Source organism: Pieris brassicae, chromosome 1 (assembly GCF_905147105.1).
Source record: "Pieris brassicae chromosome 1, ilPieBrab1.1, whole genome shotgun sequence".
Taxonomy (NCBI): domain Eukaryota; kingdom Metazoa; phylum Arthropoda; class Insecta; order Lepidoptera; family Pieridae; genus Pieris; species Pieris brassicae.
This window is the reverse complement of record NC_059665.1, coordinates 8,423,499-8,444,995: the sequence shown is the minus strand read 5'-3', so window position 1 is coordinate 8,444,995 and position 21,497 is coordinate 8,423,499. Positions and strand designations below refer to the sequence as shown.

Genomic DNA, 21,497 nt, shown 5'->3' with positions numbered 1-21,497 from the left:
TCAGTGAATACTAATTCTAGCCACAATCCGTGCCTTAACAGATTAAATGTATCTGTACTTTCATCGTATCAAAGGAAATTTCCACACTTTCTAAAACTTAGACAATTTTTGTTTCTAAAACTATAAAATGTATGAGTTGTTTGTATGATCATATTTTATTTGCAGATTACTACGCTATCAATATACATTTACGCCCAAAATTAATAATGTATCCTCAATCTAAGTCTAAATCTAATCTTGGATTAATTCATATCTAAAGATCGATCTCCAATCTGCATGCCAATATAACACATTTGCTACCCGATTGTTTATTCGGCAATAGATTGCACGTAATCTTTTGCGTGATCCTTCCCTCTCGACCGCGTTTCGTTAAATGCAATATGTTTGTTCAAGCATACTAAAAGGTTGCTGTTTTTGGAATAAAATAAAATAAGTACGACTATTTATCTATAGTAACAAATATTTTTGGTTATAGCTACTGATATAAACGTTAAAGGTCTCTATTTATATTATTAAATATGATAATTTATGTTTTTTGTAGTAATATGATTTTAGTAAGGAACGGAACGTTTCATTTTTGTGACAACTGACAAATGTCAACCCATGGCTTCATGAATCTTTGTGCCCGCTATTTTCTAAAATCTAAATATAAGTGCGGTTTGCTTAAGTACAAATTAACATAATATTGTTACGAGCTAGGGGATCGGATAGAAAATGCCGTGGATTTATTCAAGGGTTTATTTCTTGATAAATCAATGAGGAATTTATGGGCACAAATTAATTGCAGAGATGCACTAATTGCACGCAAAAACACAGTCACTAATTTCTTCACTTATGCACACTTCACACAGTACTTTATCACTTGTATTCACTTTATTCGCACTTTATCGCTTCGGTGTTTCTCTCTTGTTATCGCATTCCAAACTAAAGGCGACTAGTCGCGTTTCGGCTCGCTTATATATCCCTGGGAATAATTCTAAACAATATTCGAGAACTTTCTAGGCGGGCTTGCTACTGAGTAGCGATTGCACAATTCTAGAACGTTCGCACTCTTTGTCTCTTTCGCACGTTGCTCCGTCCTTGTCGTACGGCGTTCTAGAGTGCTCGTCTAGTTTCGAGAAAGTTCTGATCTTCTCTCTCTCTCTCTCGTATCATTTCGTCCTTGTCTCACACCTAGAAAGTTCGGTCTAGAATATTCCTTCATCAAAGGGGTATAACTAGGCCTGAAAACGCCTGAAAACGGGTCCCCTGAAAACTGCACCAATCGACTACACATGTTCTGAAACTGACTGAAAAAAGGTTTCAGCTTCCTGAAAACTAGGGTAACATTATGGAAATTACAATTTTCTAATATGTGATTGACCCTCTCCTGAAACGGTCAGAAATCATATTACAGCCTGCTGAAAAGTTCTCTAAGTAGTGGAAAAATCTAGAAACATTGCAGTCGACCCGTCTTCGTAACAATATTATAAATTATACAACTATAATCTCTGTCGTAATGGATGTTGAAACCGTAAGTATTTGGTTTACTTTATTTGCATGACGCTGATTTCCCACCTTTGAGTGTTTTGTCATATTAATGTTATATAAATATGTTTTATTAGGTAAAAGGTCGACCTCTGTATAAGGAGCAATGCACGTTTTAACTTTACCTAATACAAGAAAGTAAAACAATTAATAAGAAAGCCACCAACGCCACTAGCTATAAATGAAAAAACGATGAGTGAATTCGCTTGGCGCAGCGACTAAACGCCACCGCAGCAACTTCGTCTAAAATGAAAGAATTTAAAGAAGAATGCTCGTAAGAGAAGTAGCAAAGGAAAAAAAAATGAAATATAGCAATAGCAGAATATTATATGCCTAAACAAAAATTATAGACTAATTTAATAAATGTAAATTTTAAAAACAAACATTTAATATTAAGAAATAAAGAACTTAGAACTAATGAAAAACTAGTCTTAGTTAGAAATGTTTTAATTAAAAAAAAGAAAAGTTAAGGAAGTAATTGGTTGTAGAGAATATTATTAATTAGCATAGTATTGTTTACTATTTTATAGGTTTTGGTTTAGATATTAGTAATATATAAGAATATAATGAAATAAATTTTATATTATGTCATGTTTTTATTAATTTATTACTAATATTTCATTACATTACATGGTTATAATAAATAATAATTTAATTTTATAAGTAGATTAACTGTATGATATTAAGCTATAAACAAATATACCTGTTAATTTAGTTGGCACATTTATCAAGTTCTACCTTCTTATCAATCAATTTGAATTAACTTGTAGAACTGAGTTTATAAAAGTTGTTGCATCATGAGCGGCACCAGGCCATGGGGCACAACATTAATAAATTTTATTTTTGCATCACACATAGCCTGTACATTTAAAGAGAAATATCCTTTTCAATTACGATATTATTCACCAATTACGTCACCTAAAGAAAATAATGCTGCTAATTATTATTAGAACTTCATACTATAATGTACAATGTTAAATAATATATAAATTACTTACATCATGATTGAATTCGTAAATGAGTGCAATCAATGGCAACAATTCTAGGAAATCCAGCAATTTCATGTAATTTTTCTGTACTCTGTTGGTGTATAAAAACATACTCGTACGCTAGCTTATCAATTGCAGATGATATATCACCAACAACTTCACTATCCCAATCGGGTAATTGCATTAAAACTTCCAAATCACTATCACGAGAACTGGAGAACGACGAAAATGAACACATTTTACTAATGAATATAAAGTTGGATGATCGTAATACCGTTCCATAAGCCATAACCCTACAAATTTCTCCGATAGCTATCCGGAAATGATTTGGCCAATCTGAGCAACTGTCAAAATGGACATATAGGTTATTGGCATGTGTAAACACTAATTTTCATACAGAGGGCAATCTTCAATCTCTGATCGGTCCTCTGAAGGATTGGTTGAAAAAATAGTTTGGTAACTCAATCTATGATATGAATATTGGCATGCTTTTCTGTAGAAATGGATTGAATTATCGATCTAAGTAGGCTAAAATGGGATTGAGATTGAATATTAGTTTTGGCCGTTATATGACATAGATACTATTTCTATACTATCTATCGAAATAATTGACGTGATTGAAATTTGACACACAAATTTACATAAATTTTGGTGTCGTTGAGTGATACTATTATAAAAAAGAATTGGTCGGATAAAATAATTATATGGCATATCTTATTTCTTTATTTTTGTAGATTGTAATCGTGAAAGGAAAATGTCATCTCGAAGAACGGAAGATAGTCATATAGAGAAACTGAACCAGCTGTTCTCCGACTCCGGTCTGGAGTGTCTGCGGTCTGCTGTTGAGTCTGAAGAATCGTCTTCTGAATCTGGAGAGGCCGAGGAACTGGGTATGTTCTTAAAATATGTATTTTATTGCGTCTTTACTTGACTAAAATGAATTGTCTTCTAAAACAACATGCTAGATTAATAATAGACACGTTCCTTACAACACAAACACTAATATAAAATAGTACTTGCCTGTAGAAAAAGTTTCAATGAAAGTGAAGCAGAAATGAGTCCCCATGATACATAGGAAAACGCTTTAGAAATATTTTAACAGGGGCTGAAGACGTGGCCATAATAATTATGAATTCAGGTTCTAAATAAACGCTTAATAGATAACAATGGACCATTGACACGTCACAGAATAGTAATTTTAGTCAGATACCAGAAATTATACCTTCCAGGCAAAGTAGAAGAAGAACAAGAGTTAGTAGTGGAACCAGACTTAATAGCTGACATCAAAAGCCACGAGGAAGAGGAAATAATTGAAGAACAGCCAGAGATTTTTCCAACACCCTCACTAAGAAGGGTTCTACCTGATCGATTGCGTAAGGTATATTTCCTTTAAATAAAAGAATAGTCAATAAAGCTCTTGAAGATCTGACTTTGAATTTTTGTACTTACATATTAGATACATATTCAAATTCATTTATTCATCATCATAGGTAACACAATGTACACATATGAACGTTAATAAAGAAATACATATTATATAATTAAGTATTTACTGCCAGTTCTCAAATCAAGGGCGTAGAACGGAAAAGAAGAACTGGCGATAAATTCTCCGCCACTCTTCTTAATCGAGAAGTTTTTTGTTTTACACAATGTTTGTAAGGAGCTGCTACCATTACACCATGTTCCACATGAATTCAGTAACTATAATAATTTAAAATATATATAAACGTAGTCGAAATAACTAACATCACCGAATACACGAATGCAACTCCGACCAGTCACCACAAGTAGCACCCGTTAACGAGTATGACGCATGGCCAGCCATCAGCGCCCTCGCCATAGCTAAGTTGATCCAGTCTCAGACACTATGCGCTTGTCCGCATAGCCTTGTAGCTGCGGTGTTATCGTGTCCTACATCGGGCTAAATCTGGTGGCGCCGTAGTGGGTATGCACAGTAACGAGTCTCGTCTAACCCTCCACCGCATGGCAGTCATGCCGCGGTAGGGTTTGGGTGATGCATTACCTCAGAGGGTCAAGTGACCTGTTTCTACGTACAACTAGACATGTCTTGTAACAATTTGCAAATGCTTTACAGATATTGAGAAGCCTCCTTTTAGTTTTATTACTGTATAATCAACTACGGTATCCACAAATGTTACTATTTCTAGATTGAAGAGCAAAACAGAATCCATGTGCTTCCAGAAGAGTTCAAAACTAACTTTGACTTGACTCTCATCCCGAAAATAGCTACCACGCCGCAACAAAGATATATTGATGTACTAGGTGAGTTAATCTGATTACTTGGCCTAAGCCGAAAGATAAGCACTTCTTTTAAAATTCTAACTCTACCATTTCTTTAAGAGGACCCCTTGATTTTCCTCTAAAATACTCCTCGACTAGACCCTTAAATCTTCATCAATCATCTTCTACAGTAATTCGCTACTGATCTCGATCATTGGCACCTGTGAATCAAATCATTATTGGAGTGTTTAATTGTCTACCCTAAGAACTATATCAAGTAGCTCTTACAGTATACCGTTAATTTACTTTATAGATAACGATGACAGGATATTCGCGAAATATTCCAGGTGAATTAACAGGCTGCGTCCAATACAAGAAGAGTCTGGCTGAATTCTGGTTTCTGGACACTTTGGCTAACCTGCTCCGGCGTGCCCAGGACGACGAAATGGACAGACGTAAGAATTTTAATATTACAAATAGAATTCAGTTGGCTTTCGGAATTCGATTTTCAATCTGAATTTACAACGTCTTTAGTGGAATTAAGATCTTAATCTTGATTTTAAATGTTGTTCATATGGATAAACTTTTTAATTCGGTGTAATATCTACTCGCTAGCTCGCCTATATATATATATGTCTATCTATTATAGTAGAATGAATACAAAACTTAATCTTTCCTGAAGTAAGGAATGTTTCCTTGATGTTGTATAGCGTGTTCAATCAAAATATTTGACTATAACAATTTACCTTTGTTGCAGCATCTCAAGCGGTCCTTATCCTGTGGTTCTGCGAATGGATGAAAGAGATACAGCACTTCGACGCAGCCGATCGCCAGCGAATGCTAAAACGCTTCCAGGTGGAACTAAAAACTTTGTTCTACAAAAATCTAAATTTAATCCGATTAAGGCCCTCCAGAACAATGGTTTCGTTTTGGTTGATAGGTACACTATATACTATACTATTTTAACCTAGCTGTTATCTTAATTTAACATTAGGTAGTTTGTTTATTTGATATTACTTTTAATACTTTATTTTTTTTGTAAACGTTTAAAACTATCAATAACGAAACTGGTTCGTTACAATAGGGTTTGGTATTCATTTAATTAGGCACATTATAGTTCCCAAAGACCAAACCATCAAAGGTTTCTTCTTGTTCACTGCCATTGTTAAAAATAGCATCGACTTTACCCCCGTCCCCTTCACTCCCCCTCCACTCAATTTTGCTACGATATCTAGTCGTGGATTTTTTTTCCGCTAGCACAACATGCTATCAGCAGCGAGGTTTATTGGTGATGAAGAACACCTCCCAACCCCGCTCGATGCTGGGGTTTTCTATAAGCCCTTGGAAGAAGTGAGCGTTGACACATCAGTGACTTCCCCCCAGTCACGGCATTTGGTCACGTTTGAGAATGCAGCCTATGAATGTTCACTGCGCGACCTGATAAACATTATGCATTATATTTATGACTTGTAAGTATACTAGGGTTGTTAAATAAAAAGTAATAAGTATGAAGCAATTATCTTTAATTAACTTTTTTTTGACGTAGACACTTTTCAGGTTAATAACGCTATCTATACATAATTTTTTTCTAAAGATATTTTATTTTAATCTTATTCCTGAACCCGTTAAAATCCTGTACCGCGGTGAGTAGAGCCTTATGTTTAAATTTATGATCCCTTAATCGTGGAAATGGGTAGAAAGTAAACTCACTACAGGTAGGTACGTCCGGTGAATATGGAGGATTATCAATTTGAATGCAGCTTCTTTACATCTCTGGTATAGTGCGCGGAGGCGTTATCTTGCTTAAACAAAACTACTATAGCGAGTGTGCCATCTTTTGCTAGCGTATTTCCTCACGAAACTTTGTTATCAGTCCTGCGTACAACGTTGATTATATTCTGGTTATGAGTAATAATTGATATACAGTGTAAACTCTACATATGGTTTTATGGTTCTATAGAGAGATGCCGTTAAATGGAAAGTAGAAAAACATATAGATAATCAATGACTCCTAGTTATTAGTCATGGTCAGCAGCGTGTAGACTACACGTGCAAGCAATCCCAATTTGTAAACAAATTCGGAAAGTCGTGTTTATTACGGATTCTAAATCGAGTTGCTTAATTGGGACTGGCTGTAATGCTATGTAGAATGTATCATTGTATGGAAGACTAAACCAACCACAGCCAATTGATTTCGAGGCTTTAGGGAGTTCGTTGTTAATTCGAAGGACGTTACATGGAGTTTACACTGTAAATCTAACAAATAATGTTTTAAGCAAATACGAAAGCATAGAAAATGTGTTCGAAGTCCAATCGTCTCAGATGTAAACGTCCATTCGTAGAGAGATTGACTTGTTTAATTTCTTAATGTGAGGCAAAACTATTCTTAATAAACCACAAGACTGATACTTCCTAATTTTTACATATTAAAAGTATACCTGTATAAAAATATTGTTAGCATTTTAAATGTATTTCAGATTCAGTACAGACTACCAATACGACTTAGTTCGCTCAATTTTCACCTTTAGTCCTGAATATAATTTAATTGACACGCCATATCAAGTACAAAATCCCAAACGGTTGTTTGCACCTCTCAAAATAAAACCTAAGAAGGATAAGCCGAAGAAGGATGTGAAACCGCAGAAAGGAAAGAAAAAGGAAGTGGATACTGAGGAATATTTGGCATTGCTCGAGGTATAAATATAGCGGGTAGTTACAGACTTTCCAATGTCCAATTTGTTTTCAAATGTTTCGATGATTTATCTCAGCAGAAGCGCTATATAATATACCTCTCAAACACATTAATATAAAATAATGTCTTTTCCAGCTCAGAGCTAGAGATGAAAAACTTCAGGATGAACAGGAAGAGATAGATAGAGAGAACTGGCATCGTCGACAGCACATTCTGCCATTGCAGTTTGCGGCCGATGACGCGTTCTTTGACAAGTACTGGCCACCACCACCGCCAGAGCCTGAACCAGAACCAGAACCCGAGCCAAAAGGCAAGAAAGGAAAGGGGAAGAAATAGAAAAGAAAACAGTGGTGTTCAAGTATGTTAAATGTATGAATACTAAATATTACTTAAAATACATCTTACTATTTAAAAACAAATATCGTAATGATTTTCGTTAATTATTGCAATAAGAAACTCCGTCAGTCACAAATGCTTTACGGACTTGACTCGTCCCCTGTTGGAAATTTAGCGCTTGGTGGGTTTGAATTGATGTCATGAATTACTTAGGATTACCACAGAAGAGTATTTATTTCTGTTAGAAATGTTATCAATGTATGACATACAGATACCGGCAAACATCTTGAACAAATGTGCAAAGATGAAGAAGCGCGCGGCGAGATAGTGACGTATTGATCGAGTGATTAGTAAATAAGTTGACGTTTGTGTCCCGCGCTGTGTTCGATGCGCAAACATTCCCCCACTCCCTTGTTTAATTCTTAAGAAGTTTGCCGGTATCTGTACCTATAACCATGTATATGAATGGGTGGAGTCGCATGGGGAACGTAGCAGATACATTTCTGTCGATGTTTGGGACTAAGACATGCCGTTTTCCATTGAACTGAAAATGTTGAACATCTGATCACTTAAGTGTAAACTCAACTTCTTTTTCATCTTAAAACGGTGGTCTAATAAAACAAATTATTGGAATAATGGTATTTATTCTATCGACAGCATACACAATGTAGAAGAATATTTTGGAGTTTATACTACAGTAGACAGTTGCAAACTACACAAATTGAACACCTTACTACAAAGTCATTTTATTATATTGAAAACATCTGTTTGTATCCACACGTTACTTTACATATTCTGGTTTGAAAGGCAAAAACGACGCCTACGCATCTAACTGTAGCTCACTTGCAACAAAATAGATTTAAAGAAAACACTTTTTACCGGATTGAAGCTATGCATTATTATAAACTTTATAAACATAAATTTCTGCAAAAACCCGTCATCTTTTAGTCGATACCAACTCCGGGGAAATAAATACAGATAACACAACTTTCTCTACAGCTGTGATACTTTTGACATTCAACACCTTTTGTCTTCAGTCAGAGTGACCACGCGAAACGTCGGGAGAAATTTAAAATTATGTAAAATAATTATAAGTTTATTCTAAAACATAGCTTCAATCTTGTAAAAGCTAAGCTAAATGCTAAATGTGTAAAAGCTTTGTTAACAAAAGACAATACTATGAACAAAATACATTTTTAAATTAAAATCTATTTATAGCTGTTACCTGTTACTATAAAGGAAGGCGCTACTTTGTAAATTACGAAAAAGTCTAACCTATATAAACTCTAAATGATATTGAAAGTATTAATTTCACAAAATCTTACGGATAACCACACAACAATGGCAAAATTTATTATCTTGTGTACCTTAACAAAATCAAATTAAAATATGTATTTAAAGTCGATGAAAACTGATTTTTATTACAGAAACGTTATAAATACATGTTTTATTTCGTTATTGGCGAAAATGTGCGTATTCTAATTATGAAATTGTACCTACAAAGCACAAACTTACACTAATTTTGGTTAATAGACAATCACATACATTTGGTCTTTTATATTGAGCAACACACAATATTCGACTTAAAGCAAGGAAATATAAAAAAAAAATAGAAAAACATATAACTTGTTAGTAACAAATTAAAATTGGAATGTGGCTATTAGATAACTATAAACATTTTTCGACCCATATTTGTCTACTCATATATAAATAAGTTACTCTAATAAATAATATTCAATAATTATTATGTATACTAACTACTCAATACTTTCGGCTTCTCCATATCACTGAGATTTTTTTTTAAATAATATTTCGACAGGTTAGGCACGAGAGAACGCCTAAGTAAGACATAATTATCTCAGTTAGTGAACTTATAACATCATGAATAAAGAAAACGAAAAAAAATAATTATAAGTTTTTAATAATAATACATAGCTTCAATCCGTTCAAAAAGTGTTTTTCTTAATGTGTAAATTCTAATGCTATATTAACAAAAGACATTACTATCATGACTACACTTGCCCATATATATTTCACTTGCAAGTATCTCGTGTCCCCAATTCAGTTCAATAATATCCAGTCTATATGAGAAATACCATAGTTGCTGAGTATCGTCACAATGCCTTACCAGCTTCCAAATTATAAATATTTACAATCATGTGTTTGAATTCCATGTAAAGCTTCTGATAGCATTATGGTTAAACAAATTTCTACCGGGAACTGTGACAATTAGATTTGGTAATTGATTTCTATTTACATGAGTGAAAACTATGTCATAAACCAGAGAAATACATAGCTCGTCATAGAAAGCTGACAAGTTATAACAAATTTAAACACACCCATTTATTTATTTATTTTCATTTACAAGCAAAAATAATTAGAGAAGCGAGCATTTTACATAGGTTATTTATTTTTTTATAATAGCACCAGTCGAAATTAAGACATGGCCTTACATAGGAGTCCATCAATCTGAGATTCAAACATTTTTAATTCGAAACATATAAGGCTCACAACAATTATGGTATCCGTTATATGGTATGGTATAAATAGTTATTTTTATTTTACTTGGCAGTGACGTATATTAATACTAAGGAAATTCATATATTTTTCCAATCGAAAACAAAATCTACATCAGTATCATACTAAATTTAACTGGCCAATAGTATAAAAGCCCCTTTTAAAAATGAGATTTTACTCCCAGTAACATATATATATTTACATATAATACCTACAATAAATGCACGAATAGTTATATTAGCATATCTTATACTTATAATCTACATAACTGTAAATGTATTATACTGGTTACAACGCCATCTATGCATAAGGTTTCTAACTAAAAGTATTTCGAAGATCTAAATTAAAGAAGAAAATATTAATAGCAATTTTTTTTTTGTGTTTCTCTCTTCAACTGTTTGTTTGTTGTAAACATTGTGGTAAGCAAGTCCACTTACAATGTAAAATTGTATATATGATAACTTTCGAAACAGGTACATATTATAGACAAAGACAACAAAAATTCTTGCCACTATTTTATATTGGTAATAAAACAAAACAACATTGACAATTGATAGAGATATATACTTAATTTGAAATACCAACATTATTGCATATTTTCCCAATAACGCTTTTAGTAAATTTCAGAAACCAGTTCATTTTGATATATGTCATTAAACTCAGCAGTTTTTTTTAAAGATTATTAAAAATATTGTTGGTGATTTATAAACGATAGTACGGTTTGTTTGTGGTAATGCTTCTACATAAATCATAGATAAGAAACTAATGTTACACAAGTAATAATATACAATTTTTTAATTTCAGACCTGATAATTGTTTTAAACTGAAGGAGTATATATTATGAGATTTTTGTAGATGTTGTTACATGTGACCCTTATAAATTTGGTGTCAATGTTACCATATACATTCCTTACCTTGTCATGATGTCACCTTTTCACTAAATCACTGTTCCATTTACACTTTGTTTAACACACTTTAACACTTAACACCGGATCCATATGGCACTAGATGTGAATGGCAGGCTCCGGGTTCGATTCCGGTCGCTACAGCAGTGCGCGTCTACACTCATCCCTGTACGCGCCTGCCGAGCCCCGGTTTCATGTTTGCCATCTGTAAGTTACAATACTGTCTTTAAAAGAAAACACTTTTTTACTGGATTGAAACTATGTATTATTATAAACTTATAATTATTTTACATAATTTTACGGTAATACACAGCTTCAATCCGGTAAAAAAGTGTTTTCTTTAAATGTGTAAAAGTTATGTTAACAAAAGACAATGACTATGTACAACGTTATTTTAGTACACACTATATTCGGACAGGAACCATGGATAAAAATTGTCAATATAGGGATATACTGTCACTGTATAAAACTTTAATTTCAAACAGCTGTGAAAGAATTTTATTAGAAGTGTCACTTAAATATTTGACAATACACAACTAGAGGTTAAAACTTAGATAGTATATCCATAATTAAAATATGATAAATATTTATACCTGTACCTGGCTTTTTGCAACTCAATCTGTCCCTCAAGGGTCTTAGCGAGGTATATCACAAATAGTTGTGATAATGCTACCCCAAGGGCTACGGAGGCTATAGTGTAGAGATGCCTTTCGCCCCATAGACGAACGATTTCTATACACCCACTTGTCCATACACGCTTGCTCGCTTCTGCCACCTGAAATTTTATGAGATCAAATTATTATTCGTTTTCCTATTGCATCATGTAAAATGACTTGTGTATTCAAGTATTATGTAACGGATTAGGTTAGGGGGTCTTCTTGTAAAACGTTACGATGCGGGGCAGGGATGGAATTACACGTTATTCTTATAATTTTCGACTTTCTGGTTTCCGAACCGCATATTGGTAACTAGATGGTAAGTATAAAGTCTCTGGATGGTCACGAAACATTTTACTTTTGGATATACAAAAATGTTACGGCGCGTTACATGGGGGGGGGGGGGATTTCAAGAATGTCCAAACATTGCGTGACGTAATACTTGAAGGATTAAAGGTGTTTTTATTTGTAATATTAAATGTAATTTAAATAATTATTATAAACTTGTCGAGACATTTGAGTTGATAGCTTTACTACAACAGCTTAAATTCATTAAACGGATTGAAGCTATGTATTATTAATATATAGCTTAAATTCAATTCATCAAACTAACTACGTAATAATTATTTTCGAATTCATTTTATTTAAAACGTATTAATATTTAAAAAATAGCATAAAAATAAACTAAACTTTATACTACTAAAAACAGTGAAAAATTTGATAGAATAGAATGACTAACGCGGAAGCAAATGACCGATAACTTCAAAAACTACCAGACGGATGTGTAGAGATCTCTTATGAATACAATTTGTGGTAAATTAAATGGTAAATAGTAGTTGAGTCATTTATATACTCATGAAAACCCCAATAAGCATTTTATCGGTCGGACTCCGTCTGTATGGCATACACACAGATGTGAATTTATTTTCTACTTCACATATATGTCCAAAATTAATTTATAAATTAGGGATTAGTGCTCAACACTCCAAACTTTGAAAACCATTATTCTCAAGACATTTTGGTATGTAATCTGTATAGACAATTAATATATTAAATCATTTAATGATTCATTTCCTAAAATTTGGCTTAGACAAAGCCCAAACAAATTTGTATAATAAGCGAAACTTGTTTTTAAATACTATAATGCCATCCCCATAATAGTATTAAGATAAACTGACCGACGAAATTTACTCACAGTAGTTTTTGGATAAATTCATTATATTTACATGCGAATATTTGATTTGTTAAGTTTTGTCTGGAATTAATATATTTTTTCTTCATATAATCTGTTTTTGATTAAATAAATTTGCTTACCGGATAGTTTTGGACCCCATACCCACACATAATGTTCACTAGTCCTGAACTTATATCAGTAGGGTTAATACAGCATGAGTAAGGAACTCCACATTTTTCTACGGATGGGGAAGTACAGTTGAAGTACTCATTCTTTGACCAGTCCATGTAACCGTCTGATGTGAGACCGCAGCAATGAAACTAATAATTGAATACACATTAATTATATAATAACATCTCATACCATTTAATGTCAGCTCGCAATATCCTTCATTTAAATGATAACAAAATACAAAAAACCTAAGTATCTAACTTGACCTAACCCAGGACGGCCAGGTTATACTCTGAGCATTGCTCACTAAACCATGTATCTATGGTCAAGTATTACATATTAAAAATAAGGATGATGCTTCAAGTTATATAAAATTATTATAAAAAAGAATTGTGTCATGTCAATGTGTTAAGACTTTAGTTTGTACAAATAAATAAACTCTCATATTTATGGGCAATACTACAATTCATAAATAACTGTATTTAGCACAACTGATATAGTTTTTGCAATTCAAAACAATTGTTCATATGATTGGACACACAATCATTTTGATTGGATATAAAATACAAAAATTTAGAGGCTACATAAAATACTTACATCACTTTGCGCAAAATCTATGAAATTCTGCAAATCAGGGTCCTCTCTATATGAGTGCACGACTCTCTCTGTGAAGCTCTGCTCGATAAAGCCATGTAGAGATCTTGGGAACACAAAGCCACACACTGCCCCACCCATTTCGACTAGGAATAGTATTAGTAGACAAAGGGAGTACTGGAATTTATACAAGTATGGTTTTAATAAAGAGATAACCATAATAATATAATTAATTTTTGATTATAATATAAACAGGTATAAACAATATCTATATAGTGTGTTTCTACTTCTAATTCTCAGAAACATGAGGTGTACTTGTTTCCACTTAGCTTATTATTATTATTATTGATCCCAATGTTTTTCTAGTTTTGAATTATTGCACAAAAAGTTTTTGTCAGTTTAATTTTTCTGATTTAATGATAAAATAACTAGGAAAATTCTTTTCAACAATCTCCTGATTTATAAGTAAATTAAGTCTAAAATCCCAGTTGACAGATGGAAAATTCTGAAAACACCAGAATTAGTCAGATCAAACATATATAGTTTTAACTTACAAACTTTAGCAAGCAGGTATTTTCTCTTAAAGCTCCAATGCAGCCAGCAAAACTGACAATGAACACCACACCTCCCATCAATGCAATCAAGAGACTAACATTTAATATTAAGTCATATAAAGTGTCCAACTGAAATTAATATATAAGCATGGTGATAGTATTCAAATATTAAACAATAAATTGTTTTGAAGAAATACAAGTTATACTTTTTGGCCCTTTACTTTTTAGTTTCAATGCTATGAAAGAAGAATTTTCACTTTGCCAATGTTTTCAATTATTACTCATAATGCAAATAAATGTAACTTCCCCATGGAATGATTTTTTATTTATTATATTTTATTTGGGACAGAATACTGATTACTTTCTAATAAATAGTCAAAATCTGTTATAATGACATGGAAAGGATTATATTTGGTTGTAAAAACCGATGATGTTGTTATTAAGTACCTAAATACTTTAACCCATCTTTGATTATGGTCAATATAAGGTGTATGTTGTTCTAAACATTGATGTTGTAACATACCTTTATGAGTCCAGTTGCCTGCCACTTATCTATGAATGCATAGAGTCCAACAGAAACTACTAAACCTCCTAAAAGCTGAAATATTGTTAATATTGTCAATGGGAATAAAAGATAATAGTTTAAGTAGATTGCAAAGTTATATTTACAAACAGTATAGTTTTCATGAACATGTTGGATATTTATGCAAAAAAATATTGACCATATCTTTAAGCTTTATCTTATTTTACATAATTTGGTTTCAATGAACCTCATCAGCAAGGCAAATTTGATAGCTGATGATCTCATTGTGATATACCATGATATAAAATCATATCAAATATTTAAAAAATGCATTAAATTGTTTAAAAGATAATTCAAATTAGTTCCAACAACTGACAACGGAACCAATTATTATCATGTTTAGTAACATCCTTCGTCTCTCTAAACATAACATGTATACATTATACAATCACACATAGAAATGGAATGAATGAATCACACGAGATCTGAGAACAATGGACGCAATTCATACGATAATTGAGAGATATTTTTAGAAATTGTTGTTGGAATTAAGCACCTTAACAATTTTAATTTAACATAACTACCAGAAACTTACCCAAAATATAAAGTTTAATACAAAAATCATGTATTTTACACATCCACTGACATACGTAAAATTCGGTCCTCTACGCCTCGCATGCATTTTTACTTACTTTGTATTCACAGTTAGGGAAATAATAAAAGATTAATTTTGCTTATAGAATATTGTTATACAAATTGAAATAATATATACACTTATCGATATTCTCAATTTTCACAAAGGCTTGACACAATCACAAGTAGTAAGTACACGACCCATAGCCATCGGCTTTTGAATTGAGTGTCACAGATCAAGGAGAGCTTTTCAATTTTGTGTTGGTAACACAAAATAAGAAGAGTGTACTAATGTGCGGTTAGAGTATGGAGTCTGTGCTGACATACAACCAGTGTGATAATACAATACAAGAATCATTTTATTTCTTATTATTATCAACATGATGATTTTTAAACTATCATTACAAATAATGTATACAAATAATATATATACAGTTCTCTTTCCGCACAGACTACAGTACAGTGCTGCCAGCCGCATTTAAATTATTTTATTTTCTTACTTTGCTAAATAGCTAGGGCCGCTGGCGAGCAAAATATCAATATGAGTAGTTCGAGTGGCAGACTTTTTAAATAGCGATAATTATACAATTTTAAGTACCACACCTGCCACCGTGGTAGCGCTGCGTTGTCAATTAACACCACCTTGAAATGTTAAAAAAACAGGTTTATCAATCATATCATTTACTTGTGTCTGTTTCTCGGACTATTGTTTACATTGCTTATAAATGAGGCAGACACGCAGGCCACTAATATTCCGGAAGCAAATCATTTGAACTTGTTTGTACTTTTTTTTTCATTTTTTTAAATATGAAAAGTAGAAATAAAATAAAAACCAAAAAAATGACGTTACTTTTATTACTCTTCATAATACCCAGATTCACGGATTTACACCAACTGTAATAGTTAAAGTCAGTAAGTAAATATCTGCCAATTTTAGTTTTTTGTATTCAGATGGTTTTAAAAATCTAATAATTACAGGTCTTCGAACAAATGATTTAGTATAGCTTTCTTTAAATTTTTACATCTACCTCCTGTGATAATGCTGAGACCTGGAAGCTGTATTGGTATTGACTATTAACCCCAGATGCAGACATAAGATTGAGTATCGATTCGATCGATTTTTTTACAGATGTAAACCCCTGTAGCTTAAAAACGCAGCAACATACTACTTTAATTCAATAAGAAAATTGTGTTGTATTGATCCGAACTTTAATTCCTATCAATAGAAAATACGAGCAAATCATACTTTTTGTTTAAATATAAAAGATACTTACGAAATTGTATTAATAGTATTCTTTATAATATTGTTCAGATAGCAAATAATTTAGGGAAAAAATTGTATTATAAAGAATATGTGTAAATACATAGAACTTAACTCAGAAGCAAATTAAATAGCTAGTTAGTCATTTATTAAATTGTCTCTTTGAATGAACATATCTTCAAATATTAAAATATAATTCGTTAGTATTAGTGTCCTTCGTCAATCCACATTGTTCTGCTGGGTGGCTCATAGTTAGGCTCAATAACTCGACTTCTTATGATTTCTTTGTAAATAAAAGCAGATTTTCTTGGTGTACGGGTCTTCTCTGGGCTCTCAAAGTCAACTTGGTACAGACCGAAACGTTCTCTGAAATATTAAAAGGCGCGGAAATTTAAATTACACAATGTTTTTCAATTACAAATAAAAAATCATGTTATTTTGTCTTGACACTTAAAGTGTGGATATGTTGCCATGTTTGTCACGTGTTATTGTGTAATTTGCCTGATAACGAGAGAAGAATACGGTCGAAAGAATTTAGCCAGACCGTAATGTAAATTTATATATATTTTTTATGATGTTTAGCATTTACTCACAAATAAGCATTTGAAACATCAAATTACCTATAGTTGTGTAAATAATGTAATAAATTCATGTCACTGTAATGAAAGTTATTAAACAAATAAAGTTTGTTTAGGTGTTTAAAATAATATCTGGAATTTATACCTTATTTGCGATCTTATTAATAAAATGCTATAATTTTTTAATATTTGGATTGAGGCAAAATTTATACTTGTCTGATATAGAAAGCTCATCCACCTACAAACGTCTTTAGGCCGAGTTTTGGTAAATACTTACAGATATCCTTCCATCCATTCGAAGTTATCAATAAGACTCCAGGCCATGTAGCCCTTTAGGTTTACTCCTGCCTCCAAGGTATCCAAAACACTGTTTAAGGCTGCTCTATAATAGGTGATTCTGTCCTCGTCTTCCAGACCAGTTTCAGGGGTTGTTGACCAGCCATTCTCAGTGATGTAGAAAATGGGATTATTGTATTTACTCTTGAGGTGGGTTAATACATTATAGATACTGTTTGGTGCAAGCTAAAAAAAAATTTGTAATTGTAAAGCTCGAAAATTACTCTTCTTTAAATAACAATAATTTATTGTCTTATCAACTACCAACTATAAACGTATTCTATGAGATAAAAGAAGAAATGTATCCGTGGCCCGCTGTGACGGTATGTTGTACATACGTGTACGTATGTGTGTATTGTTATACCTACAAAAGACCATACTTTATCCAAAAATGTATTAAAAGGAGACATGCTAAAATCATTCAATAGGATGAAAAATGCTATTATAATGCTATATATATATATATATATATTTAAATAAAACTGAAATTTACTAATACCTTAAGCCACTTGGATGCTGATTTAGGCCACTCCGGGGGAACATAGTCGCCAACGTCAGCATCAGCAAGAAGTGATGGCGTTGGGTGCCATTCTTTATATTCTTCATTCGCCGTTACCAAGAAAGCTGTGTAGTGATTAACACCGAAGAAATCAAAGGAGCCTCGAACTAAATCTCTCTCTTCGTCGGTAAATTCTGGCATACGAGATCTAGGGTAGCCCTGCGCCTTACTGTTCCTCTCCACGATTTCAGAGAGTTCCTTTGGAAATCCACCTTGTTCCGAAAAAATTGGTTCGGCATAGATACCCCACTAAAATCGTAAAACTTCTAAATAAGATAATTAAAAGCTAATTGTTGAACAGTTCTATATAAAGTCGTTTTTTATGGCAACATTAGAAAAAATAATGTCAACTTTAGTTACATAATAGGACCCCACATAAATAAGATCAAGGCAATAGATAAGACACTTGAACTTGACAAGATAATTCATAAGAAGCAATCTAATCTGTGAAATGTGTCACCATACCTCGGCCTGTCGCTTTATCTCCGCAGCGAATTGATCCTCTTCAGAATCTGTCAATGGCCCAAACCAGTTGACACTTATAGTTATACCACACTTGCCGTTTTGAATGGGCCTAAACTCCTTGTCGTATAGATGGTATGCTCTAGCATTCGCTATAACCAATTGTTTCGCGCAAAGATAGGTGCCGACGTCTGTTGCATTGAGCCTGGGGGCTTTTGAGGTGGAACCGTAACCCTCATAACAAATTTCCCTCGGCTCATTAAATGTGATCCAATGCTTTACTCTATCTCCGAAATTTTCAAACACAACCCTAGCATAATCTTCGAACCATTCGGGGAACAAGGGGCTAACAAAGCCACCTAACTCTTGAAGTTTTTGGGGCAAATCCCAATGATAGAGAGTGACCAGTGGAGTAATGTTATATTTAAGCATTTCGTCAATAAAATTATTGTAGTAGTCAACACCCGCTTGGTTTACGATATTAGCTTGACCATTGGGAAGTATTCTTGACCAGGAAAGGGAGAACCGATAGGCGTCCAAGCCAAGTTCTCTCATGATTTCGACATCGCGTTTATAGTTATGGTAGGAGTCAGCTGCTTCGTCACCGTTACTTTGATCAGCGATCACTTCTGGCATTGTGTGGGTCATATGGTCCCAGATATTTTCACCCTTGCCTGGAAATTCATAAGTAACGTCATCATTACATAGATTACATTGTCGAACACGAAAATGATGTCAGAAATATTCTGATATACATCTACAATTTAGACGCTTCTTGATGTACACAATTTGGTACCTACTTTATAATATAGCTTCAATTATATTTATTTCGAATACAACATAAATATTCTTTTATATTTACCGTCAGCATTCCACGCTCCCTCCACCTGATAGGACGCTGTGGCAGTCCCGAAAAGGAAGTCATCAGGGAACTTCCTCTCATGTTTCGGATGAGCGTAGCAGCTCGCAAACAAAACACTGTAAAAAAATATGAAATCAAAATTAAATATATTACGAGTAATTGTTTGTTAAAAGCAGTTTTTATTGTTTTCTCGATCAGAATCAAGAAGTAAATCTGCAGATTAAACCTTGTGTTATTGACGCAATGTCCTATATTCTCGGATTAAATAACCATATTATTGAGACAGACTGAATGATATAAGTTGTAAGATTCATTAAATTATTCTTGTATATTTTATGTTTGCCATGCGAAATGAGGTGCAATCTGCATTACATGAGGCCTCTTTCAAATCCTGTAGTTGCTAGTTATTTTAATTCTATAAACCTTAGAAAACAATTATATGTATACTTTATATTAGAATTAATTTTCTAACTATTTAACATAACTGGTTTATATATATATAAATTGTTAAAAAACACGTCACGCAGTACAGATAAATTAAATGAAAATAATTATATTCAATATATTAACAAACACGTCGTGTAGAATTTGTAAAATATAAAAAAAAGATTAGTTAAATAGAAGAGATTAGTTAAATAGACCTTAATCCACTGAGTTACGATTTATGGTTGTACTGTAGAAGAAAACATCGTGAGGAAAACAACATAACTTTGAATCAAAGATTTACGACATCTGTCAGACACACAGATTTGCCGTCTATAACTCCAATGACAATAGCGATCCCGACGTTTTTGTATGAAATATCGATTAGTTTTCTAAATTTGCACTGATGTTGCAACATTGCTATCGCGTGGTACAAAAACTCAGAATAGGGATCGCTGTCGCTAAAATTATTGGAAGTAACAGAGGGCTCTGATGTCCTTAAAAAATTACAAACGAAACAAAATTTTATCTAACATATGATAAGATATAAATAAATATATTTTGAAAAATTTGAAATTTGACGTCAGAAATACATATTATATCGAAGAGATTGTTTTATATTAATATTCAAATTCTAAACAAAAGTATTTAAACCGACGTCAAACATCCTGATCATACTGAACATTTTCAGCAAAACCAAGTAGGTACATGAAACTATACACAATAAATTTTGTTTTCCTTACCTTAATACGATTAGCCTCATCTCTGTTTAAAGTAGGGCTGAAATCACCTTATATACAACCAAACTATCAAACACACTTAGAATAATCAGATAACTAGTATTCAAAATAAAAATATTGATAATATAATTCAAGATTGCAGCTTCATCTTGACTCGCCAATTGATTCTACAATGTCAGCATCTTGGCATAAAGCAAGTCGATTAAATTGAATGATGTAACTGTGGGAGGTCACGGTGGCACGTGAGGCATGTTTAATATCTTCATACTGGAAAAAATAGTTGTAAGAAGACTGACTGACGGACTAAAAAAGGCTTTACAACTTAAATGGCACACCAACGGTGGACCGTATGGACGACTCGCTGGAATGGTTTGGAAAATAGATGTTGGAACGAACGTGAAGGCAGGTTGATGATGGCATTGATATTGTCGAAAAGATATCTAGCTGTACCAGGCTAATGGGAAAAGGCTGGAATGGAGGAAGTTTAAACATAGGCGGCTCTAAAAACCACTTTTAATTTAATATTTATCAATTCTAATACTAACTTATAAATGAATGCAAACAAAGGTAAATAAATTTACGGGATTTTCCTTATATAACCTATTTAACGTAAAAGATTCGTTATATAAAACCCCACGGCATAGCAACCTTTGGTCATGGTCTGTTTCTTGAGTTTGATTATTTTTCTGAATAGGCAAGTAGGTGATCAGCCTTCTGCGCTAATACACATGTAGATTTTTTTGCTTTAAGCATTTCGGTTTCCT

General features: G+C 32.9%; 3 protein-coding genes across 4 annotated transcripts; 1 reads left to right on the top strand and 2 right to left on the bottom strand.

The window, feature by feature from the left end:
- Positions 1-3,199: 3,199 nt before the first annotated feature.
- On the top strand, positions 3,200-7,868 carry LOC123712093. The gene is made up of 8 exons (XM_045665041.1): positions 3,200-3,406; positions 3,746-3,894; positions 4,685-4,799; positions 5,105-5,212; positions 5,515-5,612; positions 6,015-6,226; positions 7,235-7,451; positions 7,585-7,868. The coding sequence occupies exons 1-8, from the start codon at positions 3,271-3,273 to the stop codon at positions 7,783-7,785; spliced, it is 1,236 nt and encodes a 411-aa protein (XP_045520997.1). The 5' UTR covers positions 3,200-3,270; the 3' UTR covers positions 7,786-7,868.
- Positions 7,869-8,804: 936 nt separating this feature from the next.
- On the bottom strand, positions 8,805-16,252 carry LOC123720819 (tetraspanin-33-like). 2 transcript variants are annotated; one of them, XM_045677596.1, is made up of 7 exons: positions 15,475-16,252; positions 14,880-14,954; positions 14,357-14,485; positions 13,806-13,979; positions 13,178-13,357; positions 11,801-11,982; positions 8,805-11,412 (listed from the first exon to the last, which is right to left on the bottom strand). In XM_045677596.1, exons 1-7 carry the CDS (start codon positions 15,559-15,561, stop codon positions 11,400-11,402), a joined length of 840 nt encoding a protein of 279 aa, XP_045533552.1. In that variant the 5' UTR covers positions 15,562-16,252; the 3' UTR covers positions 8,805-11,399. The 2 variants fall into 2 exon arrangements, with proteins under 2 accessions (XP_045533552.1, XP_045533560.1); XM_045677604.1 differs by having other exon boundaries at positions 8,807-11,412; positions 11,807-11,982.
- Positions 16,253-16,899: 647 nt separating this feature from the next.
- On the bottom strand, positions 16,900-20,887 carry LOC123720811 (myrosinase 1-like). Its single transcript, XM_045677585.1, has 6 exons — positions 20,737-20,887; positions 19,571-19,686; positions 18,712-19,382; positions 18,187-18,495; positions 17,629-17,873; positions 16,900-17,139 (listed from the first exon to the last, which is right to left on the bottom strand). The coding sequence occupies exons 1-6, from the start codon at positions 20,754-20,756 to the stop codon at positions 16,980-16,982; spliced, it is 1,521 nt and encodes a 506-aa protein (XP_045533541.1). The 5' UTR covers positions 20,757-20,887; the 3' UTR covers positions 16,900-16,979.
- Between the last annotated feature and the right edge of the window lie 610 nt (positions 20,888-21,497).